Source organism: Syngnathoides biaculeatus, chromosome 23 (assembly GCF_019802595.1).
Source record: "Syngnathoides biaculeatus isolate LvHL_M chromosome 23, ASM1980259v1, whole genome shotgun sequence".
In the NCBI taxonomy this organism is placed as follows: Eukaryota; Metazoa; Chordata; class Actinopteri; order Syngnathiformes; family Syngnathidae; genus Syngnathoides; species Syngnathoides biaculeatus.
Genome location: NC_084662.1, coordinates 16374765 through 16398190, shown reverse-complemented (window position 1 = coordinate 16398190; position 23426 = coordinate 16374765). Strand labels below are relative to the sequence as shown.

The 23426-nt window shown below is 45.2% G+C and overlaps 1 protein-coding gene across 2 annotated transcripts in view; it reads left to right on the top strand.

Moving 5' to 3' along the window:
* hivep2a (HIVEP zinc finger 2a) overlaps window positions 1–23426 on the top strand; it is a 69153-nt gene that overhangs the window by 33135 nt on the left and 12592 nt on the right. For both annotated transcript variants that reach the window (XM_061812106.1, XM_061812107.1), the window contains 5 exons: window positions 18178–19427; window positions 19846–21620; window positions 21698–21955; window positions 22497–22665; window positions 23314–23392. In XM_061812106.1, the coding sequence (XP_061668090.1) occupies window positions 18425–19427; window positions 19846–21620; window positions 21698–21955; window positions 22497–22665; window positions 23314–23392 (3284 nt within the window). In that variant the 5' untranslated portion in view covers window positions 18178–18424. The remainder of the gene's footprint in view (window positions 1–18177; window positions 19428–19845; window positions 21621–21697; window positions 21956–22496; window positions 22666–23313; window positions 23393–23426) is intronic.

Sequence of the window (23426 nt, the reverse complement as noted above, 5' to 3'; positions counted from 1 at the left end):
CAGCCAATCACAGGGCACATAGAGACAGACAACAGTTGCAATCACACCTAGGGTCAATTTAGGTTGTCCAATTAATGTTGCATGTTTTTGGGATGTGGGAGGAAACCGGAGTGCCCGGAGAAAACCCAGGCAGGAACAGGGAGAACATGCAAACTCCACACAAGGGAGGGTCGCGATTGAACCAGGGTCCTCGGAACTGTGAGGCCAACACTTTGCCAGCTGACCCACCGTGCTCACCATTAAATATCGTGATTTTAATAAATATATTATTTATTAAGATATCCGATATCGTAAGATTGTCATGGTCCTGCCTCTTAAATGTCAACTTGGGCTTTCTGTGGCACGAGTTTGACGCTTGTGGTCTAGATGTAGACAAAAAATGTTGAACCAAAGTCAAATTCAAAATGCCATAGACAGGGTAATGCAAATCTACACGTATAATTACCAATTTTGGATTTTAGGTTTTTGCCATGGTGCCAGTATACTCGATGCAAGTATAACAGTGAATTCAGAATTTTGACATTGGCACCCTAGTCCATTGTCTACGGAGAAGAAAAACTGCATACGTCTGCATTCGTTTCATGCTAGGAAGGAACCTGATCTTATGAGAGGCACTTGAAGGCATCGCGGGCGCCGGCCGGGCGTCGAACGCTACAATTCTTCCTGACCTATAAATATTGTAATAAATATTTGAGCGGTCCCATTAGGGAGCCAGGTCGTCTCATCACGCCGGCCCCGTCCCACCTAATGGTCTTGTCGGGCCCGCGGGCGAACGGATGAGCTAATCAAGACCCAAACAGGTTTTAACAAGTTTAGACTGTTCATTAAGGCACAAAGCTGATTAATTAACAGCGCGGGAGCCGGAGTTCATTAATGACTGGTGTGATTAATTCAAGGAAGTGAGAAGGTGAGGAATGATCGAGACCCCCGCAAGGACGAAAAGAAAGCCAAAAAAAGAGATTGATGGGCCCCCCCCAAAAAAAGAGAGAAATTTAGGAGGCTCCGGAATAGAAAAGTCAGATGTGATTTAGTGACGTGGAAATGAAGAAGAGAGAAAAAGGAGGCCGCAAAAGAGAGGAGAAGTTGGAAGGAAGTCAGGATCGAGCGCACCATCAGTTCAGGAAGTCGTCAGCTGACGTGGACGTACGCGTGCATCTCAATAAATCTTAATACGCTGGAAAGGTTTTCAGTGGTACAATCACAAAAATCAAACTCACTCATCGGACAGATTTATTTAACAGAAAAATATTTGATATATTCGTCAGTTTTCTTTTTCATCGTTTAAGCATGGGAGAGGGTCTTTTCCAGGTTCTCTGTGGCACTCAAATTTGTAAACCATTGTATTGCACAGATCCGTCAAGGTCAGGGGTGTCAAACTCGTTTTTCTCGCCGGCCACATTGTTGTTCTGGTTTCCCTCAGAGGGGCATTATGACTGTGGAACAAAAATATTTAATCATCGCATCATATTTGCATCATCAATTAATGTACTTGTTTTGGAATCAGAAATCAAGGGATGTGTTTTTCAATTATTCACGTTTGGTAACACAAAAATGCTTGTAATATCTCGTTTATCATTTATCATATATGACAATTTGAAATTTTGCTACAGATTTGAACAAAAATCATGGAAGTTGACTCTCTAGATTTGGCTTTGCTGGCCACATAAAATCATGTGGCGGGCCAGATCTGGCCCCCCAGGCCTTGAGTTTGACACCTGTGCTCTTAGTGGTAGTTTTCTATCACTTTGGATTTGAGATCTGTAAATTTTGAGATGATGATAAAAGATTGCAAGATGCATCTTGGCTTATCACGTCAATTATGAGGGAGAGAAATGGCGGCTCACATGCCAACAAAGTATGTATATGTCCTGTTTGTGTTCTTGTGGTAGGTAGTAGAAAGTGTCACCATGGTGAGAAAAGACACTTCATGGAGTAAGTGATGAACAGCATGGAAAACCTAAGTATAGTAGATCTGCTAATAAATATTTTGTCAATAAAAGGCACACTGGACTAAATTCAATTTCCTCAATATTTTAATTTTGGGGAATGTACATGTGTTTGAAACATATTTAAAAAAAAAAAAGGCCATCCCCTGTTTCAGTAAAGAAAAATTATGTTAAGGAAGTACCACACTGTACTATACTGGTCCAGGCTGTAATACCCCTTTTGTCCAATGTATTATGAAGTACACAAGTGCATTGTTACAGAAGTGTATTGCTCTCACACACAAAAAGTTCTGTTTTTTTGACCATTTTTTTCAGTTTTTCAGACTAATATTTTTCCCCCTGTTTTTCAGACAATTTTTTTCCCGTTTTTTGGACAAATTTTTCCTCCCTGTTTTTCCAGGCTATTTTTTCAGGCTAATTTTTCTGTTTTTCGGATTAATACTTTTGCCACTGTTTTTCAGACAATTTTTTTTCTTTATTTCGAAAAAAAATGTTCTCTCTGTTTTTCGGGCTTATTTTTTCTGTTTTTCAGACTAATATTTCCCCCCGTTTTTCAGACAAACGTTTTCAGTTTTTTGGGGCTATTTTTTTCTGTTTTTCAGGTTAATTTTCCCCCTCTGTTTTTGAAGCTACTTTTTTTCCGAGTTAACGATACCATCTATCTGCCTCAAAGACAAGAAGAGTATTTCCCAGTGTCTTAATCCCGTATCAAAATAAAATTTGATCAAAGTAAATCAGATGGTCATTTTCCTTATTACGGAGTCTGCCAAGAGTCACTTGTTGTTCACAGGTTCTCGCGTGAGTTCGTTGTGTCCTGATACCTCGGGGAAAAAATAGTTTGAAAAACAGAGGTGAAAAAAATTAGGCCAAAAAACGGAGAAAAAATTGGTCCGAAAAATGGGAAAAAATAGTCTGAAAAATAGGGGGAAAATATTAGTCCTAAAAACAGAAAAAATAGCCCAAAAAATGGGATTTTTTTTTGTTTGTGTGTGTGTGTGTGTGTGTTGTGTGTGTGTGTGTGTGAGTGTGAGTGTGTGTGTGAGTGTGTGTGTGAGTGAGACACCAATATGCTTCCGTACATTGTTGAGGTTTAGTTTTACCCAAAACTCCTCAAATTAATGTTGAGTTCAATCAACCTGGGAACTTCATGATTCACATCTCCCACCTACTGTTCCAAGTCGCATTTCAGATGAGGATTGGCACCCACATTCACAATAATGGAAAATAAGTGCTGAAATATTTCTTGATTCCCAGTGACAGGAAGTCCAGAAAAAAAGAGGGACAAGGAAGTGCAGCAGCCACAGGAGGCATGTTACAATCGGGCAGGAAAAATTTTGGGGTGGATGGTCAGGCAGAAATTGAACGAGACAGAGATTATTTCCTTGGAGCTGTCAGTGATCGGAAGATGTTTCACTTTTAGACGTCTGTCACACGCGCGCACACCTCCCACCTACCTGCTGCTCTGCGGATGTGAGGAAAGGGAGACATTAGCGGTGTGTGGGTGGGCAGGCTGTACTCATCTGTGTGCGTGAGTGTGTGTGTGAGAGAGAGAGAGAGTGTGTGTGTGTGTGTGTGTGTGTGTGTGTGTGTGTGTGTGTGTGTGTGTGTGGCGAGCATACGTAACAGGTGTTGGAGACAGTAGTCATTCACCTGCCGCCTCCACATCCTCCACAGACTGAAGTACTGTACTGTATACACACACACGTTTGCACACACCCACTCGTGTGCACACACACGCATTGAAGCAGAATGTTTGTCAGTCCAGATTCTGGATCTGGTTCTTTTTTTTTTTTTTTTTTTAAGTGCCAGCCTGTGTTTCTGTGTGTATACAAAAACTAAATTCCACCCATCCATCCATTTTCCGAGCCGCTTATCCTCACGTGGGTGACACGAGTGCTGGAGCCGATCCCAGCCGTCGTCGGGCAGGAGGCGGGGTACACCCTGAACTGGTTGCAAGCCAATCGGAGGGCACATGGAGACGGGCAACACACTTTCACACTTCCAATCACACCTAAGGGGAATTTAGAGTCTCCGATGAACGCTTGTTTTTGAGATGTGGGAGGAAACCGGAGTGCCTGGAGGAAACCCACGCAGGCACGGGGAGAACATGCAAACTCCACACAGGCGGGGGTCGTCAAAAATGTGAGGCCAACGCTTTACAGCTGTTCCACCGTGCCGCCCGAACCAAAATTCCAAGGATAATATGAATAGAAATACTGTTGTTATGGTAGCATGCGCGTGTGCCCTTTAAGAGGCGGAGCCTGGTAGGGTGGCATGTGACAAATGAGTATGCGTGGATGTGACTGGACGTGAGCTGTGGCCGACAACAGCTCCTTGTGTTGAGGTCCATTTTAGAAGTGAAACAGTCAGTCGATTATTCGACACACCAATCTTATCAAATTAATCGCCAACTATTTTATTTGATTCATGGTTAAGAGAACTTATTGAACCTAAACTTGTCCAAATTATTAATTAATTATTATTAATTCTTTTTCCATACTCCTCAGTGAAAGCAGCAAAATAAGACATTTGCAAACATCTCTTACGTTCTGGAAAAAATTATCAACATTTTGCCGATATTCTGACAATCATAATGCTACGGACCAAACCAGTGACTGAATCATAATAATAATGCCTCAAAATCAGCGATATCGCTGTTCCAAAAAGGCCTGAAAGTGCAAGTCGGCGCCTAAAAATCCGTCAGCGTATCCGAAATTTGGTGAGATCTCAAATTCTACCTTGCAACTCAAAGCGAAAACTCAACCAAACGGCTGCTTGTAACTCTGACGACTCGTAGTTTGGGCCCCTCGTGAGAAATATCATTTGTTAAATTTCTGTGTGAAATGTTCTGGAGTCTTCCGAGTCGAAGTTAGTCATCGTAACGCGACCCATATTCTTTACTAATATCTTTGTGAACATTATGATGAAGAACGTTATGTGACACGCTGCCAGGCTCGGGTCTGATGCAATAGCGAGCAACATGGCCTCCAGCAGCACTTCCTGTGAAGTCTGAGAAAGAAATGAGGTGAGGAAAGAAGCCAGGGGGGTGCAGAGGAACGGAAGTGGCAACACGTACACACACACGTCCGCACTAAAACACCTTGAAAGTCTGCTGAAGCTAAAGATAACGAAGGTGATCTCGTGACGAAAAGGCGTGATCCAAGGGAGCTCTTTCTAGATGCTTCTTCATAGTTCTGGATGGGTCTAGCTGTTTGTAGATGCATCCACCTGGTTCTGAATAGCTCCTGAAGTGTTTGGCTGGTTGCCAGTGTATCGGTCTGGTTGTTTCTGGACAGTTCTAGATCAGTTTTCTGTCACCAGATGCTTCTGTTTTATTTAGTTGGGTCGAACTGGTTCCATAGAGTCACTGAGAGTGAAGTGGTGGACTCACAGGACCGTGAAAATGATCTGTATGGGATTGACTGGCGACTGGTCCAGGCTGTAATACCCCTTTTGTCCAATGTCAACTTTGATCGGTCCTGGCTCCCCTAAACATAAGCAACCATCCATCCATTTTCAAACGCTTCTCCGGGTCGGTTCTCTGGGGAAGTAGCTTCAGCAGGGATACCCAGACTTCCCTTTCCCCAGCCACTTCTTCCACCCCTTCTGGAGGGATCCCGGGGCATTCCCAGGCCACCCGAGAGACATAGTCTCTCCAGTGTATCCAGGGTCGTCCCCGGGGTCTCTTTCCAGTGGGACATGCCCAGAACACCTCACCAGGGAGGCGTCCGGGAGGAATCCGAATCAGATGCCCCCAGCATGTCCCAATGCGGAGGAGCAGCGTCTCGACACGGAGCCCCTCGCGGATGACCGAGCTTCTTACCCTATCTCTGAGGGAGGAAATTTCGGCCGCTTGTATCCGGGATCTTGTTTTTTCAGTCACGACCCGCAGCTCGTGGCCATAGGTGAGGGTAGGAATGTAGATCGATTGGTAAATTGAGAGCGTCGTCTTTCGACTTAACGCCCTCTTAACCACAAACATAACAAAACACAACATAAACATAAGCATTTTAGAAAATATATTGATGGATGGTTGTGGAGATCTTTGTAACTCATTTGATCTGTATTAATTGGTTCTAGATGTGTCTAGCTGGTTTTGAATGGTTGTAGTTCCCTGTCCTGGTCGTACCGGTCCCCAATGTGGTACGCACCGACCGCAATCAGCAGAGGCGCACACCTGCGCCTCATCTCTACTAATCACGTCCCAGTTATATAGAACCACACGTAGGGTCTGGCCTTTGCTAGATCGTTGCTTAATGCCTCGTTCCCGCACTCTTGCTATTCTGTTCTGATCTCCCGTGTACCGATCCCTGGCTGCCCGCTGACCTGCCTTCTACGACTGACGTCCTGGTTACCTCTGCTCTCGTTGACTTCCTTCCTGATGCCCGACACTGGACTGAATAAACACTTTTCCCGAACTGCCTCTACGCCTCCCGAGTCGTGCATTTGGGTACAACCCCGTGTTCTGGTCGTGACACTAGCTTGTTTTGTAGATAGTTGTAACTGCTTGTAGATGGGACAAGAAGTTCAATTGTTGTAACTGGTGAATGGGAACAGAAGGTTCCATTTGGTTCTAGCCTTTTCTAATTAGTTGAGGGTATGACTTGGTCCTGGATGGGCCTCAATGAATTTAGTATCCAACTGGTAGAAGTTTCTAGTTGGTTGTAGATGAATTTAGCTGGTTATGGATGAGACTAGAATATTCCACGTGGTCCTTGATTAAGATTGCTTCTGGACCTTCTGGTTGTGAATGGCTCTAGGTGGTGTTAGATGGTAACCTAATAGTTGTTTCTGTAGATGGTTAGTAACTGCTTGTAGACAGATTTGACGAGGAGATTCTATTTGGTTCTAGCTTGTTTTAAGTAGTAAATGGGTTTACCTGGTCCTGGATGATTTTAGGTGAATCTGTATTACCTGTTTCAGGTGGTTGTAAATGCTTCTCATTGGTTAAGGTTGGATTATCTGTTTTTTAAATATAGTTGGTTAGGTCTACATGGTTCTAGCCTGTTATAGCAGCTTCCAAATAGGTCTTACTAGTTTTATTTATTTGTTTTATTTAGTCTGTATCTAATTTATGAATTGGCAGGTTATATCTAGGTTTAGTTTGTTCTAATTGGTCTTAGCTGCTTCTCACCGGTTATGGCTGGTTATAGATCATTTTAGACAGATCCAGCGGACTATAGTCGGTCATAAAGTGTTCGACATGTTTTTCTGACTGAAGTGACAAGCTAGTTTTCACCCCTTTTTGCATAGAAACTGTTGTTTTCGGCTAAACCAAGCAATGTTTTAATGCTGAATACAAAAAAAAAATGGAAACAGCTAAAAATGAAGTATTTATCTGATGAAAGAACAGAGTCTAGTCTTTCTTTTGGTAGGTTCAGTGCCCATGTTGTCTGTGGGTCTTGAAAGATCAGTTATAAAGCTCTTCTAAAAATAACTGGTAGTAAATGAGTTAAAAAAAAAAAAAAAAAAACATAACTGTATTGTTTTTTTTTTTTGGCAGGGTGGGGCTGACATCTCATTTGAGTTACAAGCTCGCTCACGTCAATGCACTAAAACTCGTGAGTCAAGGTAACTTTCTGGGAATGACAAGAACAGAACTGCTCACGCCCGTGAAGCCAGCTAAGCATCTCACGGTGTTTATAGCTGGAAAAACACAGCAGTCCTCCTTTTTCTTGCTGCCCAAGCGTGATGTCATTGTACGCCTGGGACGCTGCTTCCCATCAAGCTCCTCCTGTCCCTTTTTTTTTTTTTTTTTTTGAAGGAGCGCTTCTTTTTAAGACTATATATTTCTCCAGTGGATTCATAAATTATAACTTGGACGTGATCGATGAATGTCTTTGAAGGGTTCTGAGTCAGGACCGTTCGGTTCAGCTCAACATCACAGGACAAAGGCTGTTTTGGGAATCAACCACTCACTCCCTATATGGTGGACCAACTAGAAAGTCCACTAAGACTCCCCTTTGTCATGAATCTGGAGTAGTTAATGACTGAATGATTCCAAACTAATTTTTTTGACTTGACAGCCAGCGTGTGGACCGAGTGCTGTGGGGTCGGTCGGCCAGTTTAGTATGCACACCAACCTGTCGTTTGGGACCCACGAAGGGCTCGTCCTTTGCACCCGTGCAATCCATTTTTCACGACAAACCGGGTCTCTTGGAAACTTATGAAGGGTAAATCGATCCTCCCGTGTGTTTGAGCAATATCCAGCAATGCAACGAGCTGGCATTTTGGCTAGCACGAAGGAACAACGAGCTACCTTCCCGGAGGTAAAACTAATAGAAACATACGAGTCCGCTGGAGGGCGTTCCTGCCCCGTGTGTCACTTTCTGCTTCTTGTTGAAAACAAATCCCTCGAGAGGATTTTCATGGCGGGAGTTACAAAAAGCCATACACGTCAAAATCATGTTTTGTGGTGGAAAAAAAACGGATGGGTCCATACCGGCTACGGTTTTTCATTAATAACATACTAAAAATCATCCATTTAATGACACTTGATCTTTAAGTGAAAATGACGTTATGTGTAGGCATAAGTGAAATGCTAGTTGAAGTAGAATCTGAATTTTTTAGGTCATAGGAGAGAAAGTTAGTTGGTCGTTGACTGATGAGCGGGGCATAGTTTCGGCATATTCGGCACACATGCCCTGGGCGTTTGAAGGCCGAGAAAACTCGATTTTTCCATTTTTCCAAGCCTAATTTTTGTTTTCATTCCAATTTGTCAGCCTTGTCAATAGCACTCTTCTCTGTGCTGTGTCAAATTTGCAACACATTTATTCTCACTTCAGTACACATTTGAACAGCTCTCCGACAGGGGGAAACGGCGCTGATAGGGCGGCGGATTGTGGATAGGGAACAATTCCCAACGCAGCCAGGGTGCCCGGCCGACTTCCACAAAACAAGCGCACCCTTTCCTGTGTCCATCGTGCTTCCTGGAGGATTCTGCACACTGTTGTGGAAAATCTAATGAAGCCACATCCACGCACGCACACACGTGCACACGCACACACAGTGTGAGTGTAATAGTTTCAAGGCTGGCCCAGCAGCTCTGTGGAAAATATGACTTGCCTTCTCTTTTCCACTGGCAATTTACACCAACAGGACGCCTGTTTTTCCCTCCCCTCCTCACCTCACCTCAACTCCCTGCGTCCCCCCCCCCCCCACCCCCACAACACTCCTCGCACCTCCTCCTCCCCCTACACTGCTCTCCTTAACGGAAACTTACATGATGTATGTAGAAGACGCCATGCGCACGACGTGTTAGTGTAGCAGAATGGCGGAACATGGAATTTTTGAACGGGCTCATTCGCCGCTCTGTCAATTTGTCTTCCCCACTGTAAGCGCAGCTTGTGTGTGTGCGTGCGTGTGTGTGTCAGAACTCAGCCAAAGCTGGCAGGACAGCAAGAACACAATCACACACACATACACACACGGAGTTTTAGCAGGAAGTTATTCCAAGCCTGGATCATTATTAAGTGAAAACAAGCCACATTTGTGTCTTGTTGCATAATCATTCTTGCGTCTCAACCGCCTGCAGCAGCAAATTTTTCACCCGCTCTTTCTCCCTATATGGACTCACTTATTGCGCTCAATGCACTCCGACCTTTACATGCCGAGCTGAACGGCAACATTCCCAGCAGGTGTTTGATCTATTTGCGGGCCAATAGTTTTCTTGCCTCAGCACGGTGGGGCAGCTGGTAAAAGTGTCGGGCTCACAGTTCTGAGGACACGGGTTCAATCCCGGCCCCGCCTGTGTGGAGTTTGCACGTTCTCCCCGTGCCTGGGTGGGTTTCCTCCGGACACTCCTGTTTCCTCCCACATCCCCAAAACATGCAACATTAATTAGAGACTCTAAATTGCCCATAGGTGCGATTGTGAGTGCGACTATTCTCTCAATGTGCCCTGCGATTGGCTGGCAACCAGTTCAGGGTGTCCCCCGTCTCTCGCCCAAAGTCAGCTGGGACAGATTCCAGCTCACCAGCGACTCAAATAAGGATAAACACTTTCCATGAATCCATTTTCTTTGCCGCTTATCCTCACGAGGGTCGCGGGGAGTGCTGGAACCTATCCCAGCTGTCAACGGGTACACCCTGAACTGGTTGCCAGCCAATCACAGGGCACATGGAGACAAACCAATCACTCTCACAATCACACCTATGGGCAATTTAGAGTGTCCAATGAATGTTGAATGTTTTTGGTATGTGGGAGGAAACCGGAGTGCCCGGAGGAAACCCACGCAGGCACGGGGAGAACATGCAAACTCCACGCAGGTGGGTCCGTGTTTGAACCTGGGACCTGAGAACTGTGAGGCCAACACAGACGCCTAAGGATAAACACGTTTTGGAAAAAAAAAGATGGCTGGATGTGATGAAAATATGACTTCATCTTGCTATTTTATGCCTTTTGTCTGGAAAGTGGGACTTCCTGTAACAATTTGCATTTTAGTTCTACCCATGAATGGAAAACGGGACACATTTTGAAATGACTTAATATTGCTCTCATGATAGCGCGTCTCACATGACAATTAAGAGCAAGTCACACACACACACACACACACACACACACACACACACACTCACACACACAAGCCAAGTTGTCGTCCATTCTGCAGCCTCCAGGCTCTCCACCTCGATGATTGCGCTGCTACGTATTTTGAATGGACCGCAGTGCGTGTGAGCGATCGAATATTTCTTTTTAAAGCTCCCGAGCCTCAGAACTTGCGTGGAGCGGAGCGAGTTGTGCAACGGAAGCTTTTATAACAACGGCTCGGCAACTGTGACCTTGGCAGCCCCGAGTACTTCCTACTCCCACACGCGCGCACACACACAGCTGCCGGTGCTGCCACCTCCCACACACACACTCGCATATACATTTCTCGCACAAAAATATCCAGCCGTGTAGTCGACTTCCTACCTGTGCCGTCTACAGTACAGGATGATTACTCAAAGTGTGTGTGTGTGGTGTGTGTGTGTGTGTGCGTGCATTTGTGTGTGTTAGTGTGTGTGCGCACAAGCTCATTCTGGGTTCAGATGAAGTTCATTTGATTCATCTCACACCCGCTTCAGTCTTATCTTCTTCATTTTTTTTTGCCTTCTCTGGTGTCATTTGCGTCTCCTCGTCGTGGGTCTCCTGTGGCATGTTTCCACGGCAACACACTCCTGATTGACATCCGGGTGTTGATACAAAACATGGCTTGGTGTGACTGAAGGACTTTTCTCTCTTTTTTTTTTTTTTTTTTTTGACTGTTGGGTTGGCTTTGCACTGCCGGCAAAATTACGTAACATTTGGGTTCATTTTGTGAATATTTCACAATATTAGGATGGCGAAGTTCAATGTTTCCAAAAAGTGGGGTCCAAATATAAGCAATTAATTGTTACATTTTATTACTGTAATATATGTGTATGTACATACGGGGTTAGGTGTGACAATGAAATAAACAGAAAGCCAATATTGGCTTGAACCAATTAATGAACTGGTGGTAGTGCTAATTGTCGGTAGATCAGGTGATAACGCGTTGGCCTCACAGTTCTGAGGACCCGAGCTCAAATCCCGACCCCGCCTGTGCAGAGTTTTCATGTTCTCCCCGTACCTGCGTGGGTTTCCTCCGGGTACTCCCGTTTCCTCCCACATCCCAAAAACATGCAAGATTAATTGGACACTCTAAATTGCCCCTAGGTGTGATTGTGAGCGCGGCTGTTTGTCTCTATGTGCCATGCGATTGGATGGCAACCAGTTCAGGGTGTACCCCGCCTCCTGCCGGTTGACAACTGGGATAGGCCCCAGCACTCCCCGTGACCCTCGTGAGGATAAGCAGTGAAGAAAATGGATGGATGGATAGTGCTAATTGTTTACTCTTCACTCCATGAACTGAATCATCTTTTCTCACCATTGCAGCACACACGTTTTACGACCTACCGTAACATATACTTTGCACAACCGATACTTTTACACATTTTGTTCAAGTGTGAGACAACTAAACTTGTCCGATTTCCAACGTGTTGGAATTTCTCTCCCCCCTTATCAACGAGAAGCCGAGATTTACCACCTAATCTTTGCTCAAACACTGCTGATCTCTGATCCAAAATGGAATAGTCCTAAGAGTCACGGATGGTGTTGAGGTACACATACATGACTTTGGTGCGGGCAGCGTGGGATCGATCCCGCTCAGCGATGGTGTCGATATCTGCCCTGCGACTGACTGGCGACCAGTCCGTAGTGTAGTTCGCCTTTCGCCTGAACCTAGCAGGGATAAGCTCTGGCTCTCCCGTGACCCTTGTGAGGATGAGAGGCTTGAATAATGGATGGATGGTATAACGCTAATATCTACTGCACTATCTTAGTCATCACAGACAAGCTAGGCAAGGCTAACATGACTTTAAACATCGTTAACAATGAAAGGGGCGGCATTGTGTCTCAGCTGGGAAAGCATTGGCTTCACAGTTCTGAGGTTCCGGGTTCAATCCCGAACCCGCCTGTGTGGAGTTTGCATGTTCTCCCCGTGCCTGCGTGGCTTTCCAAAAACATGCAACTTTAATTGGACACTCTAAAATTGCCCTAGGTGTGATTGTGAGTGCAGCTGTTTGGCTCATGTGCCCTGCAATTAATTGGCTGGCAACCAGTTCAGGGTGTACCCTGCCTCCTGCCCGTTGACAGCTGGGATAGGCTCCAGCACTCCCCACGACCCTCGTGAGGATAAGCGGTGAAGGAAATGGATGGATAACATTGAAGGGAGTTTTTTTCTGAAAAAAAGTCAAAATGTTCAAATCAAATTGGTTTTGTAAAGATCATGTCTTGTTTTCACAAAAATATGAATTTATTGTATAATAAGACTTTTTTTCGTTAATTCCCTATGGCATTCATGGGCACGTGATATCCATCCATCCATTTTCTTTGCCGCTTATCCTCACGAGAGTCGCGGGGAGTGCCTATCCCAGCCGTAAACGGGCAAGAGGCAGTGTACACCTTGAACTGGTTGCCAGTCAATCGCAGGGTACATAGAGACAAACAGCAGCCGCACTCACAATCACACCTAGGAGCAATTTAGAGTGACCAATTAATGTTGCATGTTTTTGGGATGTGGGCGGAAAGCGGAGTGCCCGGAGAAAACCCACACAGGCACGGGGGAGAACATGCAAACTCCACACAGGCGGGGCCGGGATACAACCCTGTGAGGCCAATGCTTTAGCAGCTGAGCCACCGCATTCTTGGGCACGTGTTAATTGCATTTAATTGATGTGCATGTAACGAGGGTGTGTTTGAAAATAAGTCACCCCTCCTATGGGTGCCCAGCCTTAAAAAAAATTCTGTAAAAGGTACGGCTGGATGACTGCGGTGAAGCTCCTCGATTCCACAACCAATTCCCAACTTCCATTCATGGACACACTCGCAGCTTTTTTTTTTTTTTTTTTTTAAGTGACGCCGTTAAAAATCTCATTTGGCCTGTTTGAGGCTGAGCTGCCGTCTGGTTGGCAGACTGTCCCGATGGGCGTCTTCCTCCCTCTGCCGGTAATGTTTTCATTTTCTTCACCAGGACAAGACATTCACCCATAGCCAAAAGGGCCAAGAGGCATAATTCTGCAGGAACTGGAGTCAAAACAAAGTTGAGCTTGAGTCATACGTGCCACATTTGCACCTCAAAGAAGGTTGACAACTGTTACCTTATTGAAGTCCTGATGCCCAGCCACTTTCTTCTTATGATCTTGCTTCACACTCTTACAACACCTAAAGCAACAGATATTTGAACACCAACTTTGCAGCAACACACATAAACAAACATCAAATATTCACGAGCAATTTCATCACCAGTGGAAAAACTCCAATATTACTGCAGGGTCACTTCCAGTACTTGTGAAGCTCTTCTTTGTTTGTCTTTTTTGGGGGGAGTTGAACTGCGAGCATGGCCACAGAACTGACTGAACTCATCTCAAGGCATCACTATGTGATTCTTTGATTTAAAATGAGTTACACGATATAAATGAGAATTAAATCATCATAGTACAATGCATTTTATCAAGAATCTGACTTTATTCTCTAATAAAAGTCTGCCTTTTTTCTCATTTAAAATGACTTTTCTCATATTTTGCCTTTTTTTTCAATAAAATATGAATTATATTTTGTAATATGTCATATCAACCAGTTCAGGGTGTACCCCGCCTCGTGCCTGAAGATAGCTGGGATTGGCTCCAGTACTCATGCAACGGTTGTGAGGATAAGCAGCTTGGAAAATGAGGAAAAAAAGAATTTTTGTACTGTATGGTATTTGACATATTTGGGGGTGGATATGGCTTCATTTTGATATTAGGCCTTTTTTCTCGACTTCTCTCAAATAGTAAGACTTTTTGATTATTCATGTAATCAATTTTTCAAAACAAATATGACATTGTTTTTTTTTTCCCCCAGTTGAGAAAAACTTCATAATATTTTGCCTTTTTTTCTGGAAAGAATGGGACCTTGTTCCTGGTAATATTGTGCTTTTTTTTTTTTCTTTTTCTAGAATTGTTTCCCCAAATAGAACAGTTAGGTGCATGTGGTGCCAGTTGCCCTCCATTGCCCCCAGTGGCCCTTGCCATTGCCCACCCCCCTTCCTCCGTCTCTCCCCAAATACTCTCCTCATTGCTGTCTTAAGAAGTTAATCAGTGAATGGAAAGCATTAGTAACGCTGTTTTAATCATTTAACTGCTGTCTGACCACACAAAGTAAAACCACACACTTGACTGCTCAGAAACATGAACCTTGCTTTTGTGTGAGCGTGTGTGTCTGTGTCACACGACGCTTATCCCGATTGGTCCATTAAGTTCCCGTCTTTGTTTTCACTAGTTGCGGGCCAGTTGGTCGGCCTTCAGTCAGGATATACCTGATTCAGTTCACCTATCCCGTCAACGAAATTATACAAAACATTAAAACTCGGCAAAACCCAATGGAAAAACCGCACATGCCGTAATTCCCGGCCTACAGAGCGCACCTGGTTACAGACCTCACCGAGTACATTTGTAAAGGAAATACCACTTGGTACACACATACGCCGCAGTTGTGTAAAAGCCGCAAGTGTCGACATTGAAACCCACATTGAAACACGAGATATTTTCAAAGAAAAACAGTACACAGAAAGAGTTTAATGCGAGTGCTAATGCTAGTGCTAACACCAGCGCCACTCTAAAGCTAGCGTGGCGCTAACGGGGCTGGTAAAAGTCCTGTGCTCGGCACATATATTCCACCGGTCTCATTCTTACCTTTTCCTTGCGAGTGCCCCGTTGCGGCCGTTAGGAAAAAATGCACAAATTAGCCGCATCACCCCGTAAACCGCAGGGTTGAAAGCGTGTGAAAAAAGTCACGGATTGTAGGCTGGAAATTACGGTATATCATTTGGAGCACTTGACAATCAATAGTTACAAATATATTATCACGATTAAAGCATCAAAACATTTGAATAAAATACACCACACTGGCCAGATATGCTGATTCTAAAGGCCACGGGCAAATTTTGTTGACATGGCAACACACAGAAGCTGTAATCTAATTGGAGAAAAAAAAAAAGGAGAAAAATCTAAATTTGCGCATACTTTCAGAGAACAACAATATGAAACAAGTCAATAGTGACCAATCAGTTGTTTTGTCTACGTGAGTTCTGACATTGGATTGCGACCAGTCCAGGTTGTACCCCACCTCTCGGCCAAGATAGAGACAAACACAGATGTACAAACATTGTAAGAATAAATAAACATCATTTTTTTGTGTCTCTGGAATTCTAAACATCTAATTGATATGCGGCGATTTGAAAATAACTCCCACCGCACACACTCGTGCAAACACACACGCCCGCAGTAAGATAAGGCAGGAACTTAGATTTGCAAAGATGACGATCATTTATCTTTCAATCCGATAACGGCCTCCCGGTTGCGTGTGCGTGTGGCGTATTTGCACAGGCCGCTGCGACGACTTCCTGCCGGGCGAGCGCGGAAAACACGACAAACATGCTAAACACGAAGCCAAACGGTTCCCTCGCGCTGACTTTGATAGACATCAACAGCTCGCGTCGGACGTTTATGCTACGTCCTCACACATCGAGGTGCCGTGACTGCTCGTTGTGGTGTTGCTGCTGAGATGGTGACAGACAAGCGGTCTGTTGAAAGGTTTCATCAGCGTCACGGCGAGCCTTAAGTCAAGTTGTTAGCAAAGGAGTGTTCACCATTTCTTTTTCTCCCCGCAAATAGTCAGTAACGCTCAAAAACAAGCTAACCGGTCAGCGCGAGGCGGCAGGAATGTGTGTGTGCCGGTGACCTCGTTCCTGAAAGCGCACGCCAAAGTATTGACACTTTGTCGGTCACACTTTTGTGTTTTGAGACTTTGCTTCTTTAACAAAAAAAAGAAAGACAAAAAAAAAAGAAACCCCTACAAATGAACATTCGTTTGTTGGAATTTGAATCGGCGAAAAAGGGGAAGTGGCTAAAAATAGCTTGTCGATTTTGTGCTTTGTTCAGCATCTTTGCGTAACACACCCTTATCTTTGTTCCCAAAATATGCAATGCGGCATCAGCAGCTCTCTCTTTCTCACTCGTGAGTGTGTGTGTGTGAGTGAGTGTGTGAGAGCTGCACCCCAAATAGTGCGGCACTAAAGAAGGTGCTGAGAGTTGCTCTTCAACTTCTTTGAACGCCTACACAGACACAAATACAAACGATGATACTCCCGCGTCACTTCCTCTGAGCTATTTATATCGGCCTTTGTGTCTTTTTAGGAACAGCGTGGGTATGCTGTGCAGTCGTGAGTCACTGAGTGGAGGGCGGCCGAAAGCACGGGCGGACGAAAAAAAAAACTCGAAATAAACCAGAGACGGACAGGTTTGCGCAGAGGCCTGTTCTTGACAGTGTCGTCGCATGTATGACGCTGAAACGCGCTAATGGAAGTCATCAATTTCCTTTTTGTCGTGTTGCAGGCGTGAGCGAATGTTTAAGACACAAACGTGGAGCCCCTTTGAAAAGTTAGTATTTATAATTACAGATTACAAGATGCATCTAAAGCTTTGGCTAATAGGAAAGTGCTAATTGGTGTCAAGGAAGTAAGTTGAAGTGATACATCTTAACTGACAGATTAACTTCTTCGTGTGTCGGGGTGAGCCAGGTTTGGACTCGGTTGGTGCAGAAGTTATGTAAAGTCAACTATGTGTATGTTTTTGCTATGCTGTCAGTGGCTAGGCGGTACGGTGAAGCAGGTGGTAAAAGCGTTGGCTTCACAGTTCTGAGGACCTGGGTTCAATCCCGGCCGCGCCTGTGTGGAGTTTGCATGTTCTGCCCGTGCCTGCGTGGGTTTTCTCCGGGCACTTCGGTTTCCCCCCATATCCCAAAAACATGCAACATTAATTGGACACTCTAAATTGCCACTAGGTGTGATTGTTATTGCGGCTGTTTGTCTCCACGTGCCCTGTGATTGGCTGGCAACCGTTTGAGGGTGTACCCCGCCTCCTGCCCGTTGACGGCTGGGATAGGCTACAGCATTCCCCGCGACCCACGTGAGGATAAGCGGCAAAGAAAATGGATTGATGGATGGATTAGTGGCTATTAAAATCTCGTCAAAATTGCTATTTTTATGAGTTGTGATCGTGATACACATGAGCACTTCCAGTGCATTTAAAAATTTAAAAAAATGAAATATCAGCAAGCAGCTTGTTTACATGGTCATGTTGTAAGATGAATTTCAAAATGATATTAAAGTGCGCAATCACAGGATATGGTACACTTATGCTTTAAACTGTAAATAAAGTACAGTAATCCCGTGATATTCCTGTGGGCTAGGGATAGAGCCTTGCTGCTGCAAAATGTGCGATGAAGTGTTTTTAGTTGCCTATGGATGCCACAAAAAGACGCCGAAGGAGCACTTTTATATTAGCCAGGACAATGGGGTGTCTAATAGAAGCTCCTCGATTTCTTCAACAGATTTCCTTGACACCGATACCACAATATGGTGCTATAGTACCATGTTTGTATATGACGGAACGTTCGTGCCATTTTGTGGTATTTTGCAGCGTTTCATAAAAAACACCAAATCGAGAATCAGCAGGGGAAACTCAAAGAACAATTTCAGGCGGGGGCATCAAATACTTTTTTTTTTTTTTAATCTGTTTTTTTTTTTTTTTTGCGGGGTGTCTCTTATACTCCTTAGCCTGGTGAATAGTGGATGTTTACTCTGATTTCTAATATTTGGACAATTTCTCACCATTGTTGTTTTTGTGTCCCCAACCAGATCAACCACGTTAGTGTCTGCCTTCCGATGAATTAACTGGACACAAAATGAAAAAGGCAAAATGGGAAGAGATATCTGATGTGTTCTTCTAAAGTTCCCACTTTTTATTCACACTTCCTGCTCAACATTTTTTGCAATGGCCACCGTCAAATGTTGGGTTAACATGGCCAACAGCTTTGGGACTCAGTAAGCCTCTAGGAGCCGTGTGCCCGTTGCCCTTCCCCTGCCTCCTTCCTGCTTCTCACAAATGGAAGCTCACGAGTCTGCTGCCGGTGGCGGCGGCAGGCAGCAGTGCCCAAATAAGGACCGGGCCAAGGAGAAGACACCTCTGCAAAGGAAGTGGGTGTCCGAGCCTTCCGCCACCACCAAGCGAAGCACTTTTGCCGATCCGGCAGCAAGACACCGTGAAAGTTTGCTGTGTGTTGCCAACGTGGGATCAGCACCCCAACACAACTACACCATGACAGGAAATTCTGGGAAGCTGCTATCTGGACCTTCAGCAGTTGGGGCAGTAGGAGGCCCGCCACCATCTCAAGACCCCCAGGGGCCTTTTGCTCAGGGTTTTCCTGGGGGGTACTCCTATCAGCTGGGCCAACCGTACCCTCAGCATCCACAGACTGAACGCTTCCACTCGGGAGCCAAACCTCAACCAGGACTTGAGGCACACGCATGGCCCTTTGCCGGACAGTTGCCATCGGACGAACTGTATCCCGTGGGACACCCGGGACACACTCACCTCCACGGAGCAGGGTCAGGGAGGTTCCCCCGGCAAAAATCTCCCAGTTTACCAAGCTCCTTTGGATCGTATTCCCAGACGGGCCCTGATCCAGGAGACGAGGGCTACGGCAAGAAGGAGCAAAAACCCAAAAAGCCTGGAAAGTACATTTGTTACTACTGTGGCCGAGCCTGCGCCAAGCCTAGCGTCCTGAAGAAGCACATCCGCTCCCACACCGGCGAGAGGCCTTACCCATGCGTGCCCTGCGGCTTTTCCTTCAAAACTAAGAGCAACCTTTACAAGCATCGCAAGTCCCATGCTCACGCTATCAAAGCCGGACTAGTTCCCTTTTCAGACATGGCTGTTTCCCGTGGGTGTGACATGGAGCAGGCGTCCCTCGGGGGGGAAGCAGATGTCCAATCCGACGGCGAGCAAAGCACTGACACGGATGAGGAAGGAGTGGAAGGAGCTACCATTCTGACGGACAAAGATGGAGCCATCACGCATATCTCCTTTGAAGCTGACAAGAGTCCAGGTAATCTAGGCACCATATGTGTGAGAAGATTCTCAGTCATCCATGTTATGGTCATCGACAAACGTTGAATGAAGGCAACTGTATTCTTCTTATTTGCAAAAGACAGTTCTCAAAAGGTTATTCAATTTGAAATGAATGCACAATTTCCTGTCTCCAATTAAATAAAATCACCAAACTATAAAATCTTATTCCATATTAAAAGAAACTTAGTATATACCCAAGGTCAGAAGGTGTCACATACAATCAATCTTCATCTGGATTCACCAGATCATATTTATTTGTACCATTTTTCTTTCTGAATTTGTTCTACCAGATTAGGTTCAGACATGAATCTTCTCACAGTGTTCATGGGTTAGGGTTAGTTCCAGTCCAATACTCATATATCATATCTGCGATGTGCTTATCTGTCGCTATGTAGGTGGTGCAGAACCAGCATATGCAGATGCAGCTGAGGAGCTACCAACAGGGTCCATGAAAGTGCCTATTTTGATTGTTCCCAAGTCCAGAGGGATTGAGTGTCCACCCTTTCAGGACATAAAAGGTTCCCACCACATGATGACGTCATTGGCCGGGAGAAAAGGGCGTTCACTGGACGATAGCGCTTCTATCAAACCACGTTTGGCTCTGAGATTGACTGAAAAGAAAGGCCTGGATTCGGATTGTGCTGCAACGCAATCTCTGAACCTCCTCAGTCCTCACAGCAAAGGCAGCACAGACTCTGGCTACTTTTCACGTTCTGAGAGTGCAGAGCAGCAAATCAGCCCTCCCAACACAAACGTTAAAACGTATGAGGAGATCATGTTTGGTCGGACCTGGTACTACCGACCCAACTCCAGATCTAGGCAATTTGTCACAGTCGCAAAGATCTCTAAAGATCATATCTGTTTACAGGGGGATGTAGGAATGTCGAGAGATCCCAAACTGTATCCAACCGGACCCAGTCAGAGCAGTACAGGACTTCTGGAGCCTCCGTCAGATTCAGGGCCTCTTATAAGGAGCAACTCCATGCCAACATCGTCTCCCCCAATCCTCAGTGTGCCCCCCGGGATCCGGGGCAGCCATTCCTTTGACGAGATGACGACATCTGATGATGATTTTTACCAGCCGGGATTTCGTCGACTCCAAAGACAGGCGGCGATTGAGCTTTTAGCCCATGAAGCCCACACAGGAGATCCTGAGGGGTCTGGACAGTTGCCCAAGAATTTAACTTCATCTGTCAGTAAGAAATTCAGCGAACGCAGTCAAGGAGCCACAGAGTCCATTACCTTTAGCCCATATGGTACTAAAGTTAGTATGTCTGAGATAGCCACTAGAAAAAGGAGAAAGGAGAAGAGTGTTGGGGATGAGGATGACAGTCCTGATCACTACGACAGCAGCTGCAGTGGTTCAGTAGACATGGCAGGAGATTATGTAAGTTTTGAAGGGTCCAGGGGCACACCAACAGGGAAGGGATCTCTTCAGAGTGCTCAGAGTCAATCAGACAGCTTTGATACCTGTCCAAGCATGTGTTCTGAGGATATAGCTCTGTTTACAGACTCAGAATGCAGGAAGACAGCCGGAAACGTCATATCAGTCATCCAACACACCAACTCCCTCAGCCGGCCAAATTCCTTTGAGAAATCTGAGTCCTTTGAGCAGTCGGGATATCATCACTCTGCCCCATCCAGCCAATACTCGGAACAGTCAGACTCTGATATATTTGAAGATGCATTGAGTCCAGATTCAGCTCTGCTGAGAACTGAAAGTATGGATCAGCAGCTGCAGAGCGATAGTGACCTAGCCTCCCACTCATCTTCATCGGCAGCAGCTTCACCTGGACAGCCGTACCATATCTCACACAAACTTGTGCGCCAGCCCAATATTCAAGTTCCCGAGATCAGAGTGACAGATGAGAAAGACACCGAAGCACCGATGGCCAAGGAAGTGGAGAAGCAGCCGCCACATGCAGAGGAGTTCCAGCTGCCACAGAGAAGTGACACACTCTCCCAGATGCCCTCAGAGAAGCTTCCGCCAAAGAAGAAGAGGTTGCGCCTTGCAGACATGGAGCACTCATCTGGAGAGTCCAGTTTTGAGTCCACTTGCACCAGCCTGTCTCGTAGTCCGAGTCAGGAAAGCAATCTGTCACATTCCTCTTCCTTCTCAATGTCTTTTGACAGAGATGAAGCCCTCAAGGCAGTGTCACCCACCAAACAGGTACCGCATCTTCATTAGTAAGTTCAAGAGACCTAAATAAAGCCAATAACACACTTCCTTTTGCACTGAAACTTCAGGAGGACTTAGCCTCTGGTGGAGGAACTAAACCATCTGAGTTCCTGACGGTGCCCAGCAGTGGTCATTCCAGCCACCAGCAACAGAGGGAGATGAGGAGGTCCTCGTCGGAACAAGCTCCATACACGCTGCCCTCCGAGGTGACGGAAATGCGCAGCAAGTCCTTTGACTATGGGAGCTTGTCGTCATCCAGACAAGGAGAGCTCTACACCAGCGCCTCCGCCATGAAGGAGCGCCGCCGTGGCTTTCTTGTCCGACAGGTAGTAGAAATATCATTTTTGTTAACTTACTTACGTACAATGACTTGCGAGTTTAATTTGTTCCGTAAACAAGATCGTAACTGGATTAACTTGCATAGCAAATAACGTGTCATTGAAATAAATTGAAATTTCATTCATTTATTTCAGCCCTACCCCCCTAAAAACACGACAATTTTCAAGTGACATCAGGTGCTGGAGTCAGTTAGTTTGCATGTGTGTCTCTGCGAGACTTGTGGCCTACAGTACCTCTTTGCGAGTGTTCACATTTTGCATTTGTGTGTTTGACTGTGTGTGATTGTATTTATCCATATGATGGTATTACATTAACTTAATTTTTACCTTTTTTCCCCCACATTCTCCTGAAGCTCTCTTGTGACTCAAATTTTGTCTCGTGATGCGGAGCAAATAATTTACCAAGCAAGAGCTCATAACTAAAGAAAATTCCCCAATTTGGGACACATTTATCCAAGACAGGGTATGACTGTATTTAGATAGACCTTTATCTTAATTACTCATCCACTTTACATCACGTCATGTACAGGCCTCCTTGAGTGTGTATCCAGAGGCAGTTGCCCAGGAACCAGGAGGATCTGAGCCGTCAATCAAACAGGAGAGTGTGGAGCAAGGGGTGTGGCATGGCCTGACAGGACCCCCACATAGAACCAGCAATGTAGCCTGCAGAACCCAAAGAGTCGGCAAAACTGTTGGCAGTAAGTTGTGGAACCGGCGTGAATTGTTGGATCGTAACAGCAGAGGTGGGAGTAAGTCACGTGCGAATCCTGATTATGTCAGAAATCTTAACCTTCAAATTTAAAGCAAGTCCGAAGTTAATGTGGCCAAAATCAGGCAAGTCAGGTGGACTTGCCACTAAATTTCAAGCAACTCAAGCCATTTCTTGGGTTAAGCAACTCATACAGTCGGCCAAATCATACGGTCTTGCTTAGTCGCAACATACTGCATGTGTATTCTCACAGATAAACCACTTTGCACTCGATATCTGTACTTACATTAGTTAGCTGTTGGGTTTCATAGGACAGATGAAGTTATGTCATAGTTGTTATCGCTTATGACAGGATACTAGTGGTTTGCTAGGTTTTTGTCCACTACACCAAATATTCTTTAAAGAAAATGCAAAAATGCAGATTTTCAGATAAAGTAAATAGGTAAGACTTGTCAAGTAATGTTGATCAAGTCAAGCCTCTCATACCAAGTCAAGTCTTTTAACATTTTACCCAAGCAAGGTCCAAATCCTAAGATCTCCCACGTAAGTTTGACTCAAGTCATGTGACTTAAGTTTCTAACCTCTGCGTAAAAGAACATGATTCTGTCATATTAACACATGGTTCCATTCCCCTCAGTTGTAGGAGCTCACCAGCAACATGTCCTCCAGCAGAGTATCAGTGAAGACAGTCTTCAGGACGAACCTCAATACGGAAGGTAAGATTGTCCTAGACAGACAGCTTGTTTGGTT